The sequence below is a fragment of the Emys orbicularis genome, chromosome 8 (genome assembly GCF_028017835.1).
Source record: "Emys orbicularis isolate rEmyOrb1 chromosome 8, rEmyOrb1.hap1, whole genome shotgun sequence".
Classification (NCBI taxonomy): domain Eukaryota; kingdom Metazoa; phylum Chordata; order Testudines; family Emydidae; genus Emys; species Emys orbicularis.
Genome location: NC_088690.1, coordinates 23,557,371 through 23,577,662, shown reverse-complemented (window position 1 = coordinate 23,577,662; position 20,292 = coordinate 23,557,371). Strand labels below are relative to the sequence as shown.

General features: G+C 39.7%; 1 protein-coding gene across 1 annotated transcript in view; it reads right to left on the bottom strand.

Annotated features, from left to right (window-relative positions):
• The window catches only part of TNNI3K (TNNI3 interacting kinase), a 169,827-nt gene that overhangs the window by 133,845 nt on the left and 15,690 nt on the right, over positions 1 to 20,292 (bottom strand). The window contains exon 5 of the mRNA XM_065408995.1: positions 18,061 to 18,171. Within this exon, the coding sequence (XP_065265067.1) occupies positions 18,061 to 18,171 (111 nt within the window). The remainder of the gene's footprint in view (positions 1 to 18,060; positions 18,172 to 20,292) is intronic.

The following is a 20,292-nucleotide window of genomic DNA, read 5'->3' as shown; positions in this document are numbered from 1 at the left end:
GTTTGTGGGACGGTTGGAGCGGCCCATGGAACAGCGAGCGAGCGGCGCGGAGCTGAGCCATTTGCGGGGGCAGCTGGAGCGGTTCATGGTACGGCTGGTGGCGTGGCGCAGCTGGTAGAGCGGAGCCATTTGTGGTAAAGGCTGCAGCAGAACTCCACGGAGAGGTGGGGCAGTCGGCCTCGGACCATGTAAGGTGCCCCTTAACATCCCATGTGCCCCCCCCCATTTCCGCCCAGGCTGGGGGGGAGGGGTAAAACTCTGCAGATAAACTTTTGAATTCTGGGGCGGCACTGACCAGGGACAGAGACTTTGGGGTTGTTGGACTTTGGGGTGATTGGACTTAAGACCCTGAGGGGAAAAGGACACTGCCAAACTTACTTGGAGGTGGGTCTTTTGCTCATGGTTTGTGTTATGAATCCTGTTTGTGGTGTTTCCCCAACATAATGCCGCATTGTTTCCCTCCTTTATTAAAAGGCTTTTGCTACACTCAGACTCTGTGCTTGCGAGAGGGGAAGTATTGCCTCCTAGAGGCGCCCGGGGGGGTGGTATGTAATTGTCCCACGTCACTGGGTGGGGGCTCGAGCCGGTTTTGCATTGCGTTATTGAAATGGAACCCCTAGATACTGAACCCGGCCCTTGTTGCTGCCAACTCAGAGGGGCAGAAGGGTTACATAATTATTTCATACTAACATTGGCTGTAAGCCTCCCTAGGACTAGTGTTTTAGGGACTACTCCTGCCATGTACAGAGCCTCCTCAAATCCCATTAACTTCAATAGGATCTGAAGGCATTTATCACCTTCTAAAAATGTCCCAAACACTGGAAGGCCCAAATGCTCTTGAGCAGAAGAGAACCTGAATTTGCAGGTCTGAGAACAGGATGCATGGAAGGGTATGCTCCCCTATCACATGGAAGCCCCTCTGCAGGAGCTCTGCTGATGTGGAGGGAGGGAAGACGCTGGCCTTGCTTTGTCAGATTTTACCCCCAGAGCTATAGAAACCAGTCCAAGGGAGCACAGATGGCAGCCAGTGGCGGATGGTGTTGTTAGCATCAAAGTTCCTCAAGCCATATTGTCAAGGGGATCAAGGAGATAGTGTTGATGGTGGGTAGCAGTGCAGAAGCAACTTGCCTCCTTATGGAAGATGCTTTCCTCTGGAATATCCTCTGAGAGCCCCATGTATCTTGGGGGATTCATTCCTTTAGGGGTCTAAAGTCCTTAGCCTGATCCCCAGCAGGGGTAACTCAATATAGCTCCACTGACTTCAATGGAGCTTCTTGTGACTCATCTCACTCACCCATAAATGATAAGAGGGGGGAGACAGAGAAACAATATTGTTAGATTAACAGACAGTAATCCTTGTAAGAGAGAAGAATGGAAGCTTAGAAAAAACACCAAAGCTTTTAATTACTCTCAGGAATTGTAAATTCTGGGGTGATCTATATGGGTAGGCTTGTGCTTCCAAGAGAGCTTTGGATTAGAAGATAGTTTCAGAACCTCATATAAACAGCAGAGAGAGAGAGAGCGCTTTCTTTCTTTAGGAAGCAGGCACTGTGAATAAAGGTTTGACTCTTATATCACAGGAAGTTTTCATGCAGATCTGAGAGAGAAGCTCCCACTGATTTCATTTGGAGTTGTGGGTGTTCAGTACTTGTGGAAATTAGACCATAGGCATTTAAAGGTACCCAAATTATAAGCCAGTTTGGAAAAACTGAGCCTTAACTGCTAAGTGTCTCAGTTTCATCATCTATCACCATCGGGGAATTGTAAAGCACCTTGAAATCTCTGGATTAAAAGCACTACACAAGTGTTAGCTAAATCATCATTACTGACAAAAAAAAATCACACAAGAATTGCATTCCTACGAGATTTTGCCTGTATTTGAACCAAATCAGAAGTTAGGTCCTTTCTGGTTTTAGATTTGAACCAGAAGGAAAATCGTAAGAGCGGAGATTTGCATCCTTTCAACCCAATATTCAAAGGGAGTTAGATCTGAGATTCCAGTTTTGATCCTATAATGCATATGGTAATTTCCTGCAATATTGTTGGAGATTTTACTGTATTAAGGTTATGGATCATTGTGGGCTAGAGATTGTACATAATTCTAGGGTGAAGAGTGACCGCAGCTTCTCCAGGAATTAAGAACAGTGGGGGAATGGGAGTGCATAGGCAAATTCAATTGCATTGTAACACCTCCAGAGAAGTACCACCTGGAGAGGCTTGCAAATACTAGTTGAAACTAGATTCTCCAGAGACCAACAGACAAAGAAAAAACTTTTGGATCAGTAACCTGAGTTTAGACTGACTCATGTCCTTCTTTCTGACTAAGAAAACGGACAGGACCTTCTGTTCAAGGGAGGACCCAATTCTTTCTGGGATGGGATGGAAGGACTTTGGCCTACTGAGGTCACCCATCATTGCCCTGAACTGCAACGGATCCATCTCTAATTTAAAAATGTCTGCAGTTTCTCACAATTTTTCTTAACTAATTGAAAATACTTAGTGCAATCAGCAATCTTCAGCAGCTTATTACCTGCTTTCTCCTCCAAAGCTTTAGTTTATTAAATAAGACTGACCCTCGTGGTGCCCCACTATTAACTTGCTTTCCACTCTGAAGAGTAATCATTCAGTACGACTCTATTTCTATTTCTTCTTGCTTAACCAGTTTTTAATTCACAACATGACTTTTCCCTTTACCCTCTTGTTATTTACCTTAATAGTCTTTTATGAAAGGCATTATCCAAAGCTTTTTGAAAATTCAAGTAAATTATGTCCACTTCAAACAGAGACTGTTAATTAAGGTAACTTTGAAGGTTAGAGAGAGTCAACAAATGGAACATAAGATAGACCACATAAAGATTTTGTCTCTTGGAGAAGGGCAGGAGATAAGAATTCTTCTAACAAAATTAAATCAATGGATATTGACTTTCTAGTCGGTAAAATTAAAATGAGAAAGACAACTTCAACAATTAAGCCATATGCATCAGCATTAGCCTATGTATATCCCTGTGTTAACACATCTAAAGTATCTGCAATGCTTTTCAGAGCTTCTTTATTAATTAAGCCATTAAAACCTAAATAAGAGGAGCATCAAGCACTGGCCTAATTCTTTCCAAATTAGCAGATATAGATATAATCAGTCATGTCCTGTAAAGATCCTTTGCACAAAACTGGCAAGTCTCTTAACTCTTTGCTGGTCTGTAAGAATTGTAGAATTAACCTTGAACAGAATGAAGCAGTAAATGCCTAAAGAAGTTTCCAAATGGTTGTGAAACACTAGTTGACAGATGTAAGATACAATTAAAGGAGTTGTCTAACTAAGGAAGAAGTCTATTGAAATGTTTCAACATATTCTTTTTTGTTAGTGTGTCTCAATTCTGTCTTCTGTCCCCAAGTCTATCTGTATGTTCTCCTAGCCTCATTGGAATAGATAAGATAAATACAGTTGGGTCACAGATAAAATCAGTAATGAAAAATGCAGGTACTGATTTCCATTCGTACTACAAGAATGGTTTCTCCTTCCAAAGCAGGTAGCCAAGGAACTGAGGCATTTTGTTTTCTTATCTGAAGATATTATACATAGAATGGTTTAAGTGACTTTGTGATACATTATGGGAAAACAATTGTCTTGCCCTCATCATTTAATTAATAACACTATATTTTTGAAACATCTCAATTGCTTTGACCTGTTGGTTTAAAGACATTACATTACAAGAGTTAATTTGCTTCAAAAGGCAGACTCTTGGGCTGAGTAGATGGGTTGGAGGCTCAGTCAAACTAGTTGAAACTCCCTTATTACCCATGTAGACACAGTTTAACACCTTTTCAGTTGTGTTTGCTGGCTGTGTTGTAGCCAAGGTGGAAGCTCCCTTAACACTCATACAGACACGGAGGGTGTTATGTCTTATGAGCCCAAGTCTCATTTTCAAAAGAGACGCAAGGACTTCAAATTCTAGGGGTATGTCAACACTTAAAATGCTACGGCAGTGCAGCTGTAGGCATTTTTGAAACAACTAGGCTTCCAGCTAGACTACCACACAACCAGCTCACACAGCTTTGATGATGTTAAACTGTGTCTGCATGGGTGTTAAGGAGGCTTTGCAATCATGTTAAACTTGTTCAACTGAGCGAGCTAACTCAGTTGAAAAAACATTTCCCCCCCCCCCCAAATAGACAGCCCCTTCATCATAAGCGTACCATCTTAAAAACTGATCATATTATCTTGTTGTAGCTGATGTTTGATCAACTCTGAAGAAAGCAAGAGAAGTCCAAGTAAAAGAGGTTTGCTTATGTGAAACTGTAAGGGAGATGCAAGGCACCCACACCATTTGGCAGGATCTGGCTAACGTATGATTTCATCTCTGTGCTATTTTGGACACTAGAGAACTGGAAATGCATAGTTTCCATCTTGTTTTGCAGCAAACATGCTTTCACAATTAGGTTCAAGAGTGTAATGATTAGGAACAGGTGAACTGGTTCTGCAGAAAAGAAGGGTCTTAATCTAAATCATAACTGAACCTTTTTAAAGATAAGAACAGATGGACAACTCTCCATCTCCTAGTCTGCAATAGGCCTCCTTTAACCAAATCCATCTGGGGGACTGGACAATTTCTGCTAAAATCTCTATCAAGTCTCATTAATTCAGGTATCTCTCCTCCCACCCCTCAGGGTTCAGACAAAAGCAAATTCTGGAGAAGACCTAGGCCTGATTCACCATTGCCCTGCAATTTGTGTAGTCATCTATATCTATGCAAAGTGGGTATAGACCTACTATCCTGGTTTGGTAGCATTTTACATTGACTTTGCACCAGCATAAATGACTACAAAAAAGCTTCAGACAAGTTGCAGGGCTGTGAAGATTTAGTGTCCTTGAATTCATGAGATTAGATTTTTCTAGCCAGCCAGACTGTAACAGAGAAATACAATAAAACTTCAGACTAGACCTCTCCATTCATGACATATGAAAGGGAGGGGGCATACTGGATGTCAGGTGGAGGAAACTGGAGATGCTTGAGACTGGAAGTTAGGAGAAAAATAGAATTAGGAGGAAGGGAAAATATGTAACTGTAGAAGTTGGAAGGATTAGTGTGGAATGGTGAGAAAGATGAAGGAAAATGAGGACTTTGAAATATTCAGAAAAGTTTCAAATAAATACGTAAACTTTCCAAGGTTTCTCAAGTTGTTTGAGGTTCACCCATAACTAGTAATAAAACTCATTCAAGTGAAAACTAGAGATGAAAAATATTCCATTGTAAAACAGGATTTATATGTGAAAATCTATATTTTATTCTTTGAAAGCTGTCCTTATAAAACAAACTCTGTGTTTACCAACAAGTCCTTGTTGCAAGAAAACAAATGCATTCACGCATTAGAGTGTCAACTGTACATGTGGCAAAATGAAATAACACTCCTCTGTCCCAACTGGAATCTCAGCTCAGTTCACAAACCTTTCTGCACTGTAATCTGCAAATGCCAATTTTAATTTATAAAATGAAATAGGCCACAATATTAGTTTTTCAGTGTGGAAATATTGGATATCACATCAGTGCATATTAAAAATGTATTATTAATTCAGCAGTGACCTCTCTGGGCTGGAAACATTTAATGTTTTTAAAACACCAGGCTTAGGAACAGTTTTTTAAAACTCATCTGGGTATCTAATTTGGTTTCCAGCATCTCTTATTTTTCTCTAATTTTGTACACTTCCCACTGAGGACTCCAGTCCCGGGATCGTGCTCTGAAAATGTCCACTAAACGATAAAACAAACCAGCAAACTAGTTTTGCTAAAGTAAACAAATATGAAACAAAATCACAGAGAAGATGAAATATTTATGTACCAAGCTGGCTCAGCTGAGTTGGAACATCTCATTTACAGCAGTGTCCTTCAATCTCCCAGTTTTATAGAGGTGATTACCATCGTGGTTTCAGGAGGTGTGGAGATTGAGCCAAGGTCACAAACTGGCCCTGCAGCAGAACTGAGCATCAAAGCTAGATTCTCCAGTTGCTCTTTGTCTGGCTCTGAAATATAATGAGTATCTTTTCTCAAGAAATGGAAAAGTCAAATAATAAAAATAATAGGCTGGTGTGTATGTTTCTTTTATTTATTTAACTGAATAAATAATTTTTTTTTCTTATTTTATTGAAATGGAGGAAATGTCAAAAATATATTTTCCCTCTCTGACTTACATTTCACTGCACTTTTTACAGTTTTTTTTACAGTTCCAATTTCCATGAATATTAATGAAATTCTGTGCAAAGTAAGCTATTTAACCTAGCAGAAGAGATTCTCAGCAGACTGACAATTTCAAAGATCTATAAAAAAAGAGAAAGAAAAAAGCAGAATCTGAACTATAAATCTTCAGGTTCCAAATGAACAACAGAACCAAATGAGGTATATGGAGTACAACTCTCTGTAGGGGATATTTCTGGCAAAGAGCTGATCATTACTAACAGAGAAAACAATGGGTCTTTTCTAAATTGCTCGCAAAAAATGATTCCTCATCAAATTAGGGGCTTTATCCTTGCAAGGAGCTGAGTATCCTCAGTTTTCATTGATTTCAGTTGGAGTTGAGGGTACTCTGCACATTGTAGGAGGTGCTCTGTCACTCATAGGATCAGGCCCAAAAGTTTTAAAAAAGCAACTTGAAAAAGTAAAATAAAGCAAGGTATTTTGCATTTTCTGCTCATTGTTCTTCATTTTAATGATCAGATCTGAAGCATATATTTACTTTATGTTCTTGTGCATCTTGTATGTATTATTTACATTAGAGCATTTTCTGTTGAGCAACAGAAAATACAGAATTATGCAAAATCACCCCCACCGGCTTATTCTTAACACTTCGATCCTTTAATAAACTCTGTCATGAGGAGAGTATTGCAGGATTGGTGCCTTAGTCATATAATTTTCTAGGGGAAAAGACATTGGCAGAAGTAGACATGGGAAACGATAGAAATGGGGAGAAGAACGGAGGTTTGGAGGGCCAGAATTTCAAAATATGGGCTCTAATCTGAAAAATTCTTTTCCGCTAGCACATACTGCAATTTATCTGCTTAAAAAAAGTAAGTTAGGTCTCATCCTGATACAGATATATTGAAAAATCATGTCTAATTGGATCAATGATTTTTTGTTTCCTTTAATCAACTAATGATAATTAAGTAACAAAGAACTCAAAGTTGTATGTGAAAGATCTATTCTGGAAAGTTAAGAACCTGCAAGTTGTAAATTAATCTGTTTTCTTATCCAGAAATCAAAATGTATTAGTGTAGCTGATTCATTTCTCTCCACAAATAATTCTGCATTAGTAAAGGAGAAATAATGACAAAAGTTGCATTTGCAAGAAGAATGATTTTGAACTCAATACACAGTATTTTTCTGCAAGCAATATAAAGAAACCAATCAACATTATGTGCTTAAATTTATAGCCCAGCTTCAATATTTGTTCATAAAGATTTTATGCAACAACATCCACACGTTAAGTATTAAATTATCTGATTTGTGCACATGTGGGATTTGTGAATGCAATATCTTTCTGCCCATATTCATAGGCCAGTCTGAAAATATGGCTTTTCATGTTGTAAAATATTAAGGGAGAAACCCTGGCCACTTTAATGTAATTGGACATTTTACCATTGACTTCAATGGGGTCAGGATGTCATCCTATTTGTGTCTCATTAATATTAGGGCCCCTTTACACCACTCTGGAAGTTTGCATAAATTACATTTATACTAGTTTTAAGCCATCTTTACAATGCCAGAGTTGTAGAATGGGGACTTAGTATAAATGACAATCAGGCTTCCATTATTTATATTTAATATATAAATATTTCTTCACTAATGAGTGATTCTAACTTTTATATTGCCTTTCTGTAACTTCTGATCTGCTCTCACTATATCTTTTAAAATACATTGATAAGTTGTTCCCTCTGCATGTCCTGTCCTGCCATTTTGTACAAGCAAAAAAACCCTAAAGAATTACAAGGTCTAGTTGGCTCAAACCAGCTCTTGTTTCTGTTTGACAAATGCAGATTCTTCATATAGGTTCCATCATACTTATTATTTTCCTTGAGTTCGAACTGGCTGCTCAGCACTTGTTCACATGATGCTGATAATGAAAGACTGCACTTACTCCAAAATTAGGGCTACTTGGACTGGAATTTCCAAACATCAGTGCATTCAGTCCACATGCCAGAGAGATAATCAGCATGTTGAAATACATTGAACTGAAGCAAAACCTTTGAAAGTGTGCAGGGAAACAATGACTTTTCTAGATTTATTTCGAAATTATCTGGAATGGCAAAGTACTTTTCATAGTCTCCAGCCTGTGAATAAATCCTCCTCACTTCTGCCTAGAAGCAAGTCATTTATAGAAATGGTCAAAAGCCACAAAATTCATGGCTGGATCTGATTTTCCCAGGTTTCCAGATCTGAGGTGAGGAGGAGACGATTCAGCCAATTATGACAGAGGCCAGCCACAAGTTTGGAACACTCATATTTGGATCATATCTTGGCTTGTTTTTCAGGCTCTTCTCTAGCTATTTGGTACATGACTAGAAGCCTGCGCACAAGATTTCAGGGCCTCCTTTACTTTACTTAACATTTCTTTTGACATGTCTGTCAGTATGTCTTTTCCCACCTCCTATGTCTTTCAGAAAGTATAGTTAGGTCTAGTTTATATCAAATTGAGCAGTACACTGTCACATCAGAAAATCTTTTGCAACTGTCACACCACTTTTTCTATAGCTACAAGATTTTTATTAAAGGTGGATCAGAGATGAATCTGCCACTTCTTTCTTACTTATTGCACCCAAAAGATTGACAGGTGCTGATATTTACTTTGTAACAAAATAGGCAAAACACCCCCTGAGCAATATAAGTTTCACTGGCATGAGTGGTAGTGTGCACAATCCTGTTAGCAGATGAGCTTCTCCCACCGACATAGCTACTGCTGCTCATTGGGGGTGGTTTAATTATGTTGATCGGATCTTACAGCGGCACAGCTGCATCAGTACAGCTGTGCTGCTGTAAGCTTGCTAGTGTAGACACAGACTAGGAAACCTGAGTTTGGAAGAAACGTTCATTCTTTACGCTGGTGGTGTCAGAGTTCATGTAAGGGTTAGAGGTGGTATATATTTGTTTTCTAGGGAAACACTACACAGCTTCTTAGAACTTCTAAACAGATGACCAGATGATCAGAATAACCTTTTGAATTTTCAGTGAATGTAATCTACCCACTTAGCCCACCAGGATAATAGCACGTTCATTAGTGCGCAAACGTGGGGTCATGTCCATCATGAGTAATTTTATTCAAAATTTCACTGTGGATATCTCCCTTAATGATGCCTCTTCTTGAGAAAGTAAGAGTTCTGGGATGAGACATCTGCATAGATGTGTGGAAGATTTCTAGAGATTTCACAATGCTTATTAAAATAGAGGGTTTTTTTCAACTTTGCCATAATTATTGCATAGTATTTGTTTTCTGTTTATTATTGGTGTCATAACTATAAAGGGAAGGGTAACAGCTCTCCTGTGTACAGTACTATAAAATCCCTCCTGGCCAGAGACTCCAAAATCCTTTTACCTGTAAAGGGTTAAGAAGCTCAGGTAACCTGGCTGACACCTGACCAAAAGGACCAATAAGGGGACAAGATACTTTCAAATCTTGGGGGGGGGGGGAGCAGAAGGCTTTTGTTTGTGCTCTTTGTTTTGGGGGTTGTTCGCTCTTGGGACTAAGAGGGACCAGACATCAATTCAGGCTCTCCACATCTTTCTGAACAAGTCTCTCATATTTCAAACTTGTAAGTAAACAGCCAGGCAAGGCGTGTTAGTTTACCTTTGTTTTCTCAACTTGTAAATGTACCTTTTACTAGGGTGTTTACCTCTGTTTGCTGTAACTTTGAACCTAAGTCTAGAGGGGGGTCCTCTGAGCTCTTTAAGTTTGATTACCCTGTAAAGTTATTTTCCATCCTGATTTTACAGAGATCATTTTTACCTTTTTCTTTAATTAAAAGCCTTCTTTTTAAGAACCTGATTGATTTTTCCTTGTTTTTAGATCCAAGGGGGTTGGATCTTGATCCACCAGGAGTTGGTGGGAGGAAGGAGGGGGGATGGTTAATTTCTCCTTGTTTTAAGATCCAAGGGGTTTGGATCTGTATTCACCAGGGAATTGGTGAAAAGTCTCTCAAGGCTACCCAGGGAAGGGAATTAGCTTTGGGAGTGGTGGCAGCGGACCAGATCTAAGCTGGTAGTTAAGCTTAGAAGTTTTCATGCAGGCCCCCACATTTGTACCCTAAAGTTCAGAGTGGGGAAGCAGCCTTGACAATCGGTCAGTGAATTTAGTGTAGATTAAAGTATTGGAAAGAACCAGGCATAGTGCAGGTAAATACTGTGCAAGATTCCACAGACAGCTCTATCTATGGATCTCAGTCCCTGCTCCCAGTCAATATGAACACTGCCAAACTGTGACTAGTTTCCCAATATTGTCAAATAATGCCTAGGGCATGACCACCAAAAACAGTTTAAATTGTTACCAAGGTCAGGATTTGAACTGACGTTTCCAGAGGAAAAGGCCAGTGCACAAACACACTGAAATACCTATTAAAATAAACTTTAATCAAGATTCACTCTTGGGAAGAACAAATAACTACGGGCAACAGTTTTGGGGCAACTTGCTGGAGCCAGTAAAAATGTGCAATTTCTCCCAGGAGGGCAGAACAATTTTTATGTGACTACATTGTTTAGTGAATGTGCATGTGCTCGTGTGTATGTTTATAAGTTTTCAACTACACCCATTACTGCGGAGGTAGGGACTCTCCACTCACATTACTATCCTCATTTTATATCATTCTGTCTATACAGAAGTGGCACTTTCTTCTATTGTGGAATTGATATTTCACACACAGGGTCCAACAATATTCCCCATTTGGGGCCTGATTCTCATTTACCCTAAAACTCCCTTCTTTGGCAGTGTAAAGTGGCCTTAAAGTAGATGTAAATGTAATTTACCCTTCAAGTATAAGGGATCTCTCATATCAACAGAATCTTCCAAAAATGGACAAAAGATTTTAAGTACACACACACACACACACACACACACACACACACACACACACACACACACACACACACACACACATACCCTGCATCTCTTCAACATAGCAAAAATTAGGTCTAGGTACAATAATTCTATATGGTAAACAACAGTTTTGAGTATAAAGTATAGCTATAAATAATAGATAATAATCCTTTTCTATCTCAGCAATGTACTGTATACCTTTATTTAAAAACATCTTGATTTCATAATGGTTTGCAAACATATCCTTGCTGCAGCTGTTGGAGAACTTACAATAGCATAAGGCTCTGATTCAGTGAATGATTTTATGCCAGACTACTCCTTCAGTGAACACATTTCTTGTGTCACAGAGAGGACTGTGATGAAGAGGATGAAGTAACTATAAAAAATGAACCAGAGTCTGATGCACAAGGTAGGCCATTAATGTGAGAAAGTCAAATTTAAGAGTTTTATCAATGGACTACCCAATGATAATCCCACCATGATGGTGAATAATGCTCCTCTGACTCACTAAAAGTCACTTTTTCTCATTGCAGTACACCTGAAACATGAACAACAAAGCAGGGTACCCTAAGATATTAGCTCATTTGTTGATTTAATTAAAATTAATAAGTTTTCCTACTGTAAGCTTTCGTTCTTATCACTGGGTTGAATCAAATCACTCTCACTTCCCCCCAGCATCAAATACAAAGAGCGACTGCAGCACAAACAAATACAATGGGTGAAATCCTACTAGGGTGACCAGACAGCAAGGGTGAAAAATCGGGACGGGGGTGGGGAGTAATAGGAGCCTATATAAGAGAAAGACCTAAAAATCAGGACTGCCCCTATAAAATAGGGACATCTGGTCACCCTAAATCCTACCCACCTGAAATCAAAACTCCCACTGATGTTCAAGGTCAATGCTGGATTCACACATTGCCAAACTTAATTGACTAGGCCTGACGAGCCTACCCTACCAGTAGGGGTGTGTGAAGCAGTCCTCCTGCTCCTGTGTCCATTCCTGACAGGTACCATTTTCTCTTTGTTCTCCTAACTAAGGAAACCTTTATTAATGTTAATCTAATGAATTAAAAAGAAAATAGCCTTTGAAAGGACAGAAGAAAAAAGAAACAGAAGAGTGAACCATTGACACCACTACGTGTGATCTAAGTTCATTGTATCTTCAGTGACTTAAAAGTAACTGAAGAGTGGATGGGGCCACTCCCCTAGTCACTGTCAGAATCCTCTCCAGGGAGGAGGGAGGGGCCAGTGGCTCAAGGACATTGCTCTCTAGCATATTCCACTGCACAATGCCAGGAGGCACCAATCACAGAAGTGGAAATATGCAGTGGCCACTCAACAAAACAACACTATGTACATGCTAGATTGATCATGTGCAATTTTCTATAAATATTGAAATCCGGTAATTATCATCAAAAGCATTTGTTACTTTTGAATTTCACCGCAGAGGAAAATCATTTTTGAAGCATAGGGTCTCTTGTTCCAAAGTCACATACAGCGGTGGCTCTCAACCTTTCCAGACTACTGTATCCCTTTCAGGAGACTGATGTGTCTTGCATACCCCAAGTTTCACCTCACTTAAAAACTACTTCCTTACAAAATCAGACATAAAAATACAAAAAAAAAAAAAAAAAGTCACAGCACACTGTTACTGAAAAATTACTTACTTTCTCATTTTTACCATGTAATTATAAAATAAATCAATTGGAATATAAATATTGTACTTACATTTCAGTGTATAGTAAATAGAGCAGTATAAACAAATCATTGTATGAAATTTTAGTTTGTACTAGTTTGCTAGTGCTTTTCATGTAGCCTTTTGTAAAACTAGCCAAATATCTAGATGAATTGATTTACCCCCTGGAAAATCTCTGCGTACCCTTGGTTGAGAATGACTGACAAATAGTGTTAAGTATATCACCTATACACCAATATAGCATAGTTTTCAACTGAAAACACATATTTTTTTATTTTTAATATATAAAAATATCTGTAGCTACAGCTGATTAATATGCCTTCTGAATTTGAAAAACATTTTTTTAAAATAGTATATTTTCAGACATAGGTGAAGTTCCATACTGGAAAGAGGGTGCCCCTAAGAATTATTCATATCTGTCCCCAAAAAACCCTATTTTGAGTGCCTAAATGGAAATAAAATGGTGCATAGTCCCTCTGCACTGGGATGAATAACACCCATACAAGTATACTGTACTGTGACATGCACTTATTTTAATGTTTTAAAAATGCATAAAGATCAAACCTTAATTATTCCACAATCTAAATTAAAAGAGTCTTTGCTTCAGTCCTTAGCTCAATACACTGTCAGGGGATAGATAAATCAACTTGCAGCAATCTTAGATTGGTATTTAGGTCCAGGGCCTGAACAGCTTAATACTCATCCAATTTTGTACAGATACTACATAGCTGGCATCTTCCCTACCATCATCAATAAAAATGACGTACAGCACAGTGTAAAGTTATTCACTAAACAATTCCCAAAGATCACCTTTACTATTGACTATGAAATAGATCCAGGACACCTCTTCTTGGATGTCAAAGCCTTAAAGACCAGTGACAAGGTACGCACTAGTTCAGGTATGACAAGGACAATGTTTCAGGTGAATGTGCAGTTTTGCCCACCCTATGTCCATAAAAATGGTTTGATTATGGGACTGTCTAGCAAAATATGACCCTGATCCTGCATCAAGATACAGTGTAGTCAATGTAGCTACGCACAGAGAGAGGGAACCACACTAGCACATCTGAGTGCAACTTTGGAGCCTATTTATGGTAGAAAAAGGGATTCTATAAAAGGTCTACCTGGCAATGTACCAGCTGTGAATAACATTTATAGGAAATAATGAGCTATTAAAATGACTCCAGTAAGTAACCCAATCTAATGAGCATCCAGCATAATGAGGAAGACAACATAATAAGATAATATGATCAGACAGCCTTACTTTATATACATGGAATTTTGGAAAAGATAGACACTGTTTTATTAAGAATATATACTACAGATTGTACCTTAGATCAGGGATCGGCAACCTTTGGCACACAGCCTGCCAGGGTAAGCCCCCTGGCGGGCCGGGCCAGTTTGTTTACCTCTCATGTCCGCGGGTTCGGCAGATCGCGGCTCCCACTGGCTGCGGTTCGCCGTCCCAGGCCAATGGGGGCTGCGGGAAGCGGTGCAGGGCGAGGGATGTGCTGGCCGCTGCTTCCTGCCGCCCCCATTGGCCTGGAGTGGCGAACTGGGGCCAGTGGGGGCCGCGATAGGCCAAACCTGCGGATGCGGCAGGTAAACAAACCGGCCCGGCCTGCCAGGGTGCTTACCCTGGCGTGCCGTGTGCCAAAGGTTGCTGATCTCTGCCTTAGATACTTGGGGCTCCATTAAAGAATACCATTAAAGAATACAGACAATTCCCTTAATGCCATGCCCCCAGAAAGGCAAAATATCACTCTGTACATAAGATCATTACCAAGTAACACACAGTCCACACACAAAACACAAAGCACGTTTCAGAGAAGATGAAAGGATCATAAAACGAATAAGACTGTTGCTAACTTGCCTATTATAATTCTTGCACAGAACGATTGGATATATATTTTTTACATTGTAAACAGCAACTTTTTTTTTTGAGACAGGATACGCTAGGAAGTATTTCTAGTGAGTAAACAACAAGACCCAGGAATATACTTGATTAATGAAGGGAATGACATGATGTCTCATGAGTTTAAGAACGTAATGCTAAAAAATAAACACCAAAACCACCAGCAAAACCTAGTCCCTGAAAAGCTAACCTTCAAAATAAAGTATTTAATGTCAGTCTGCTCTATTAGCATGCTTCTCCATCCACAGACTTAAACAGTTGCCTACAGATGCTGCAAATTGATTTGTCCCTTGATAACTGTTGGAGTTGCTGACCGAAACATTGAAGAATAACAGCTTTTTAATTGAGTTTTTGTGTGTGACTAACTGTACAGTGCTTTATCCTTTTTCTCACTTTGTCACATCTGCACAGATTTCAGAGGTAACGCCAGGCTTTCGTGTGACTTATCTTTATGGCTTCTATCTCGAGCGCCCAATCAATCAATGCAAAAGTAACATTTGGAGTTATTCTCATTTTGGTGTCTTTTGTATTCACCGTTTCTAAATATTTAGAGAATACAAACGTGAGGCGAGAATCAGCCAAAGTCTGCACTGGCTTCTCCTGGCCCAGACCCCCAATGGCAGAAAGTCTGGCCAGGTGGAGGGATGAAACAGCACACTGCACCCTCATCCTCCCCTGCCCACACCAAGATGTGAGGAGTGGGGGATTAGGCAGCCAGCACATCTTAAAATGTGAGTGATGCTGGTGATGGAGGGAAGTGGCTGGGATATGGTGATTCAGCCCCTCCACTAGGCATCCTTTGCCAGTAGGGCTCCTATGGAGTACGGTCAGAGCACGAATTTCCTCTCCCAGCGGAAATGTTGAGGAAGTGCAGATTACTCAAGCTGGCTTTGCAAAGTGCCTTTGAACCTCCCTGGGACAAGATTGCTGTAGTTATTATTTATATTATGTTAGTGCCCAGAGACCCCAGATAGAATCAGAGCCCCACTGTACTAAGCAGTTCATATAAGCAGAGATAGACACGGTGCCAAATATTCAAAGATATTTAGATACCTAAAGATGCAGCGAGGTGCTTAAATATCTTTGAAAATGCTCCTAAGCAGGTTAAGCGTTAAGCTCCCCTTGATTTCAAAGGGAGATAGGAGTCTAACTTTGGTTTGATAGTAAAGACATATTTAAGCTGACTTTGCCTTCAGTGTAAACAGGAATGTTTCAAAGGTTCACAAGTGGAGTGAGGCCAAGATGGCAGCCACATGAAAGTATAAGCACAGCTTTGTTGCTTCTGCCTGTGGGACTAGCAGTTCTGTTACACTCTCCAAGTGGCAGCACTGTCAATTTTGGTGATGTTTGCAATGCAGGATGAATGACAGAGTTTAAATCTTACCTCTGAACCTCCTTGTTTTCTGTGGTTTCAGTTAGATCATGAATGTTGCTTTACAATAAGTACTTTCACTGAACTATTTTCCCGTCCATTAGAGGAGTGTTAGTTATTTAGTCTTATGTTTTTTTCTGAATTTAATAGTTTAAAAAGGACTGGATTGAAGTAAAAAATCTCTCATTATCTGCAGAACACCTACATTTCCCTCCGCTCCTACCCCCATCGCCCCAGTGTGCTTCAGCATGAACCTAGATGGACCTTGTGCTCATTCAGTCTTCATCCTCTCTGCTGAGCATGCCAACAAAGGTGCCAATTAGTACAAACCAGGGTGTTAATTCTGGTGATGTTGACACTTCTCTACTAGGAACTGAACTGAAGTCTGAGTTGCTTTCTAATAAAAGTCTTTGAAAAATATCAGGTTTAGAAAGAAAGTCCATTCCCTAAAGCAAGTGTTTTCCCCAGGGCAGTCTCAACGCCTGGTCCTTCCCATAAACTGCGAGTGGGTCCCAGCTAGATCAGAGAGGAACCCTAGTACGGAAGAAGGTTGAGAAATACCACCCTAATATAATATGGGCCAAAGTTTCAACACGCCTTCTTAACTGCATCACACAGTTGTTTGCAGAAGCCTCCAGTTACATAGATGATTCCTATATTGACACCAACAAGTGGATATTTTTGAATGCAAATGAGGTGACTGTGACTGCACAACTGATTACACAACTGTGAATATAGTCACCAATGTGCTCTATATTACCTTCTTTGTAACTTCTTGTTGTTATCCTGCATTCCTTGCCCACCAGCCCTATTTCAGGAAATCTGAAGTGTCTGTTTCCACAAGTTAGCCTAGTTTTGTTGTTTTGTAAAAGTCAGTAATTTCAACTTAAGCAGCAGAATTGAGAACACAAATAATTGTGCATTTATGATTATGTTTGCAATTGTGAATCCTTCATTACAAAAGTAATTCTGCACACATAATATTAAATACTTCAAGAAATATATTTAAAAAAAATAAATGAGTGAGTTAATTGTTGCCAGGGCAACGCAAAGGAGATGATATGAGAAATGATTGAAATGAGGCTGGAAAGTGATAGGCTAACAGGTTCACGACTAAAAGCAGGTTTAGTTAAGGAGGGGCTGGACTACAGCCTCCAGTGGAACTCCTCTTTCCCACTCCCCCCCCCCACCACCTCAGGAGCAGATTCTGCAGGAAGAAATCCTTTCAAGGCTCCCCTCAATGAATTCCTCCAGATCATTTTGTCAGGGATGGAGAGCCATAGGGCTCACGCCCAAGCTTGGTGGAACCCCAGGAGTCCATAGAAAGCAATGGCCGATGCTGGACCTCAACAGCTCCATGGCTCTGTTGCATCCACATACTAGGGACTTCTCCTGACTGCAGCTGCTCCTGGGATCCCCAGACAGAACTCACAGAGAAGATAATACAACTCTAAGATAAGAATATATGAGTAGGCCAAATTTCTGCCCCCTCCCTGAGTGCAGAACATGCACTCAGCTTGTGGAGCATAATCTACAGGATCTGGAGAAGGGGATGAGACAGTGACACAGAGCCCTCACTTCCACACTGGAGAGGAGCGTCCCTTCCATACAGAGATCTGGGGAGGAAGCAACGATCCCACCAAGGATATTCATATGCATTCATGTCACCACAAATCTTTTGTTAAATTCTTTGATATTAATAAAGGAATAGCACTGGTTTCCAACAAGACTTTAAAGACATTTTATACAAAGAGCAGGAGATGTATGAATATGCCTGGTACATTTACTCATGTGTATTCTATGTACACACAAACCAAGAGAAACTTTTTTAATCCTAATAGCCTCTCCAAGGGGTTATGAAGTGCCAGTAAATGAAGCTTGGATTTACTGAGTTACTGATGTGCTGTTTTGTCTGTGTTTTAAGCAGTAACACGCTAAAAGATAAATGAGCCGATTAATCATGCCATTCACTCTCACCATTTCCTGTGTAGAAGAGGAAAAACGTACCTCATGATGACCAGCTATTGTAGCAATATGAAGCGCTGTAAGAGCTCCGTATCCAACTTGCTGAATGTCAGCTCCACCATGCAACAGGGCTGTCACAAGTTCTGCACTGTCCTACAATGCACACATTTCAAATGTTTTTGTTAGGCCAATAGACGTCTCTAAAGCTGTGTCTCTCCCTGATTTTATGAGCTATTTAAATATCACTTAGCCTCAGAACCATTTTTAAATGCTCAGATGGACTATTTTAAATATCAGAACCATTAGAGTGTCAAACCCAGAAGAAGGGCACGTTAGGACTTCTCAGGATCTACAAAGGAAATCCCACAAATACACAGAATAGTGTGCTGAATACCAGATTTATGAGCTTGGTATTTTGGATGGGTCTCCTTGTTGACAACATAATGGGCTAAAGCACTGTTTATATTCCTGCCAAATATAACAATGGCAATGGAAATCATAGTAATAATAATAATTTGTTGAGACTCTAAGATCAGTTCACAAACTGTGTGTTATGAGGAACAATATCCAATTGAGGTGGATATTATTGAACTCATTTACAAAGGGGTAAACTTATGCACGGAGAAATGAAGTAAATTGCCTGGAGTCACTCAGTGAATCAATGGCAGAACCATGAATAGAAGCCAGGACAACTCCCAGTCTCCTATTCTAACTGCAAAACTAGACTTGTTCCTATATTGAGCCAGATCCTCAGCCGACTCCAATGGAGTTATGGTAATTTACATCAGCTGAGTAATTGGCCCTGTCAGCCATCTTGGAAATAAAACATCTTCAAATGACTATTCAGCATCCAATAGCAGCGCACACAACACTGCCTGTCATTCTGACTAGTACTGTCCCATTGTTTCCTTGTACTTCACTATCTGTCTGTATCCATCCATTGTCTCATATCTTAGACTTAGATTGTACTCTCTTTGGTGCAGAGACCAGCTCTTTGCTGTTGCTGTTCTGTGTTGATCTGCTTAGCATAATGGGGTCCTGTCTATACCTAGGGCTCCTAAGTGCTACAGTAAAAAAATCATAAATAATAAGACCACAACAGCAAGAGATGCTCAAGCTTGTGCCGCCACCACAGCTCCCTCTCCCTGTATTGTATACAAAAAATGAGCGTAGACCATGAATGAATCAGCATTACAGAACATGCAGTGGAGATGTGACTGCTGACCCAAGCCATTTTGTTAGTGTTGAAAATATATGTGTTCAGCTTCTTGGAGCAATTATCAACTTCCATGTGAGATCATGAACTACAGTATTCCCTAACACCACCCTCCTTGCCAAATTTTAATTTAAAAAAGAAAAGCAATCTTTTTAGGCCCAAGACTATGGAAGAAGGTTCTGTATTACTGGATGTGATATTTTGACCTGAATTTAGTAAGGAAAAAAACCCTGAAAATAAAATGGCCTAAGCTAGGAATTCCTTGGAGAATTCCTTTTCCAAGTGATAACTCGGTCCAGCCTACTTAGTTCTGCCACGATCCCATCAAATCTCACAAGGTAATCTGGCCACAGCCCAGACACAGGGAGTGCCATTAAAAAGTCATCCTTTACCAGCACTTACCACACCATCGTATCTGGGATCTCTATGCATTCCATATACAATAATTTTAATACAATAGATGCTATGGTGTGTTAACTGTTGGTAAATCCTGCAGCCTTAACATTTCAAATGTCCTGCAAAAGAAATTTCAGATTGTATATTTGATTCCAAAATTCACAGTTTGCAATGGTTTGCTTAGCTTCATGGAATCCAATCAGAGCACAGAAAAAGTATTGTGTGACTTGGGTGACTAACTAAGATCCTGATTCAAGAAATCACTTAAGCATATGCTTAACTTTAAGTATAATCCTAAATTTCATTGACTTCACTGTATGCATTGAAAATTGTGAGCAGACAGTGCAGCATTTACTAAAGAAAGTCGGAAATTAGTCCCATCTAATGAATACTTTCAAGAATAATTGGAATCTGTTTGCAAATAATTTTTAATTAAGAAATGAAAGGTAAAATTTCTCAAATAAATCATCACCATTCTACTTGAGAGTAAGGCAACAAAATTCCTATAAGGCACTTAGCTAATTGTGCAACATTTCACATGGGTGAAAGTTTTCTTTATGACTGCTATAGAGCATCATCCTACATTCTGAAGCATAAGATTTGATTACCCTTATTATTTTGGTTGGCACATGTCAATGTAATTGTTATCAGTGGTCATAAAA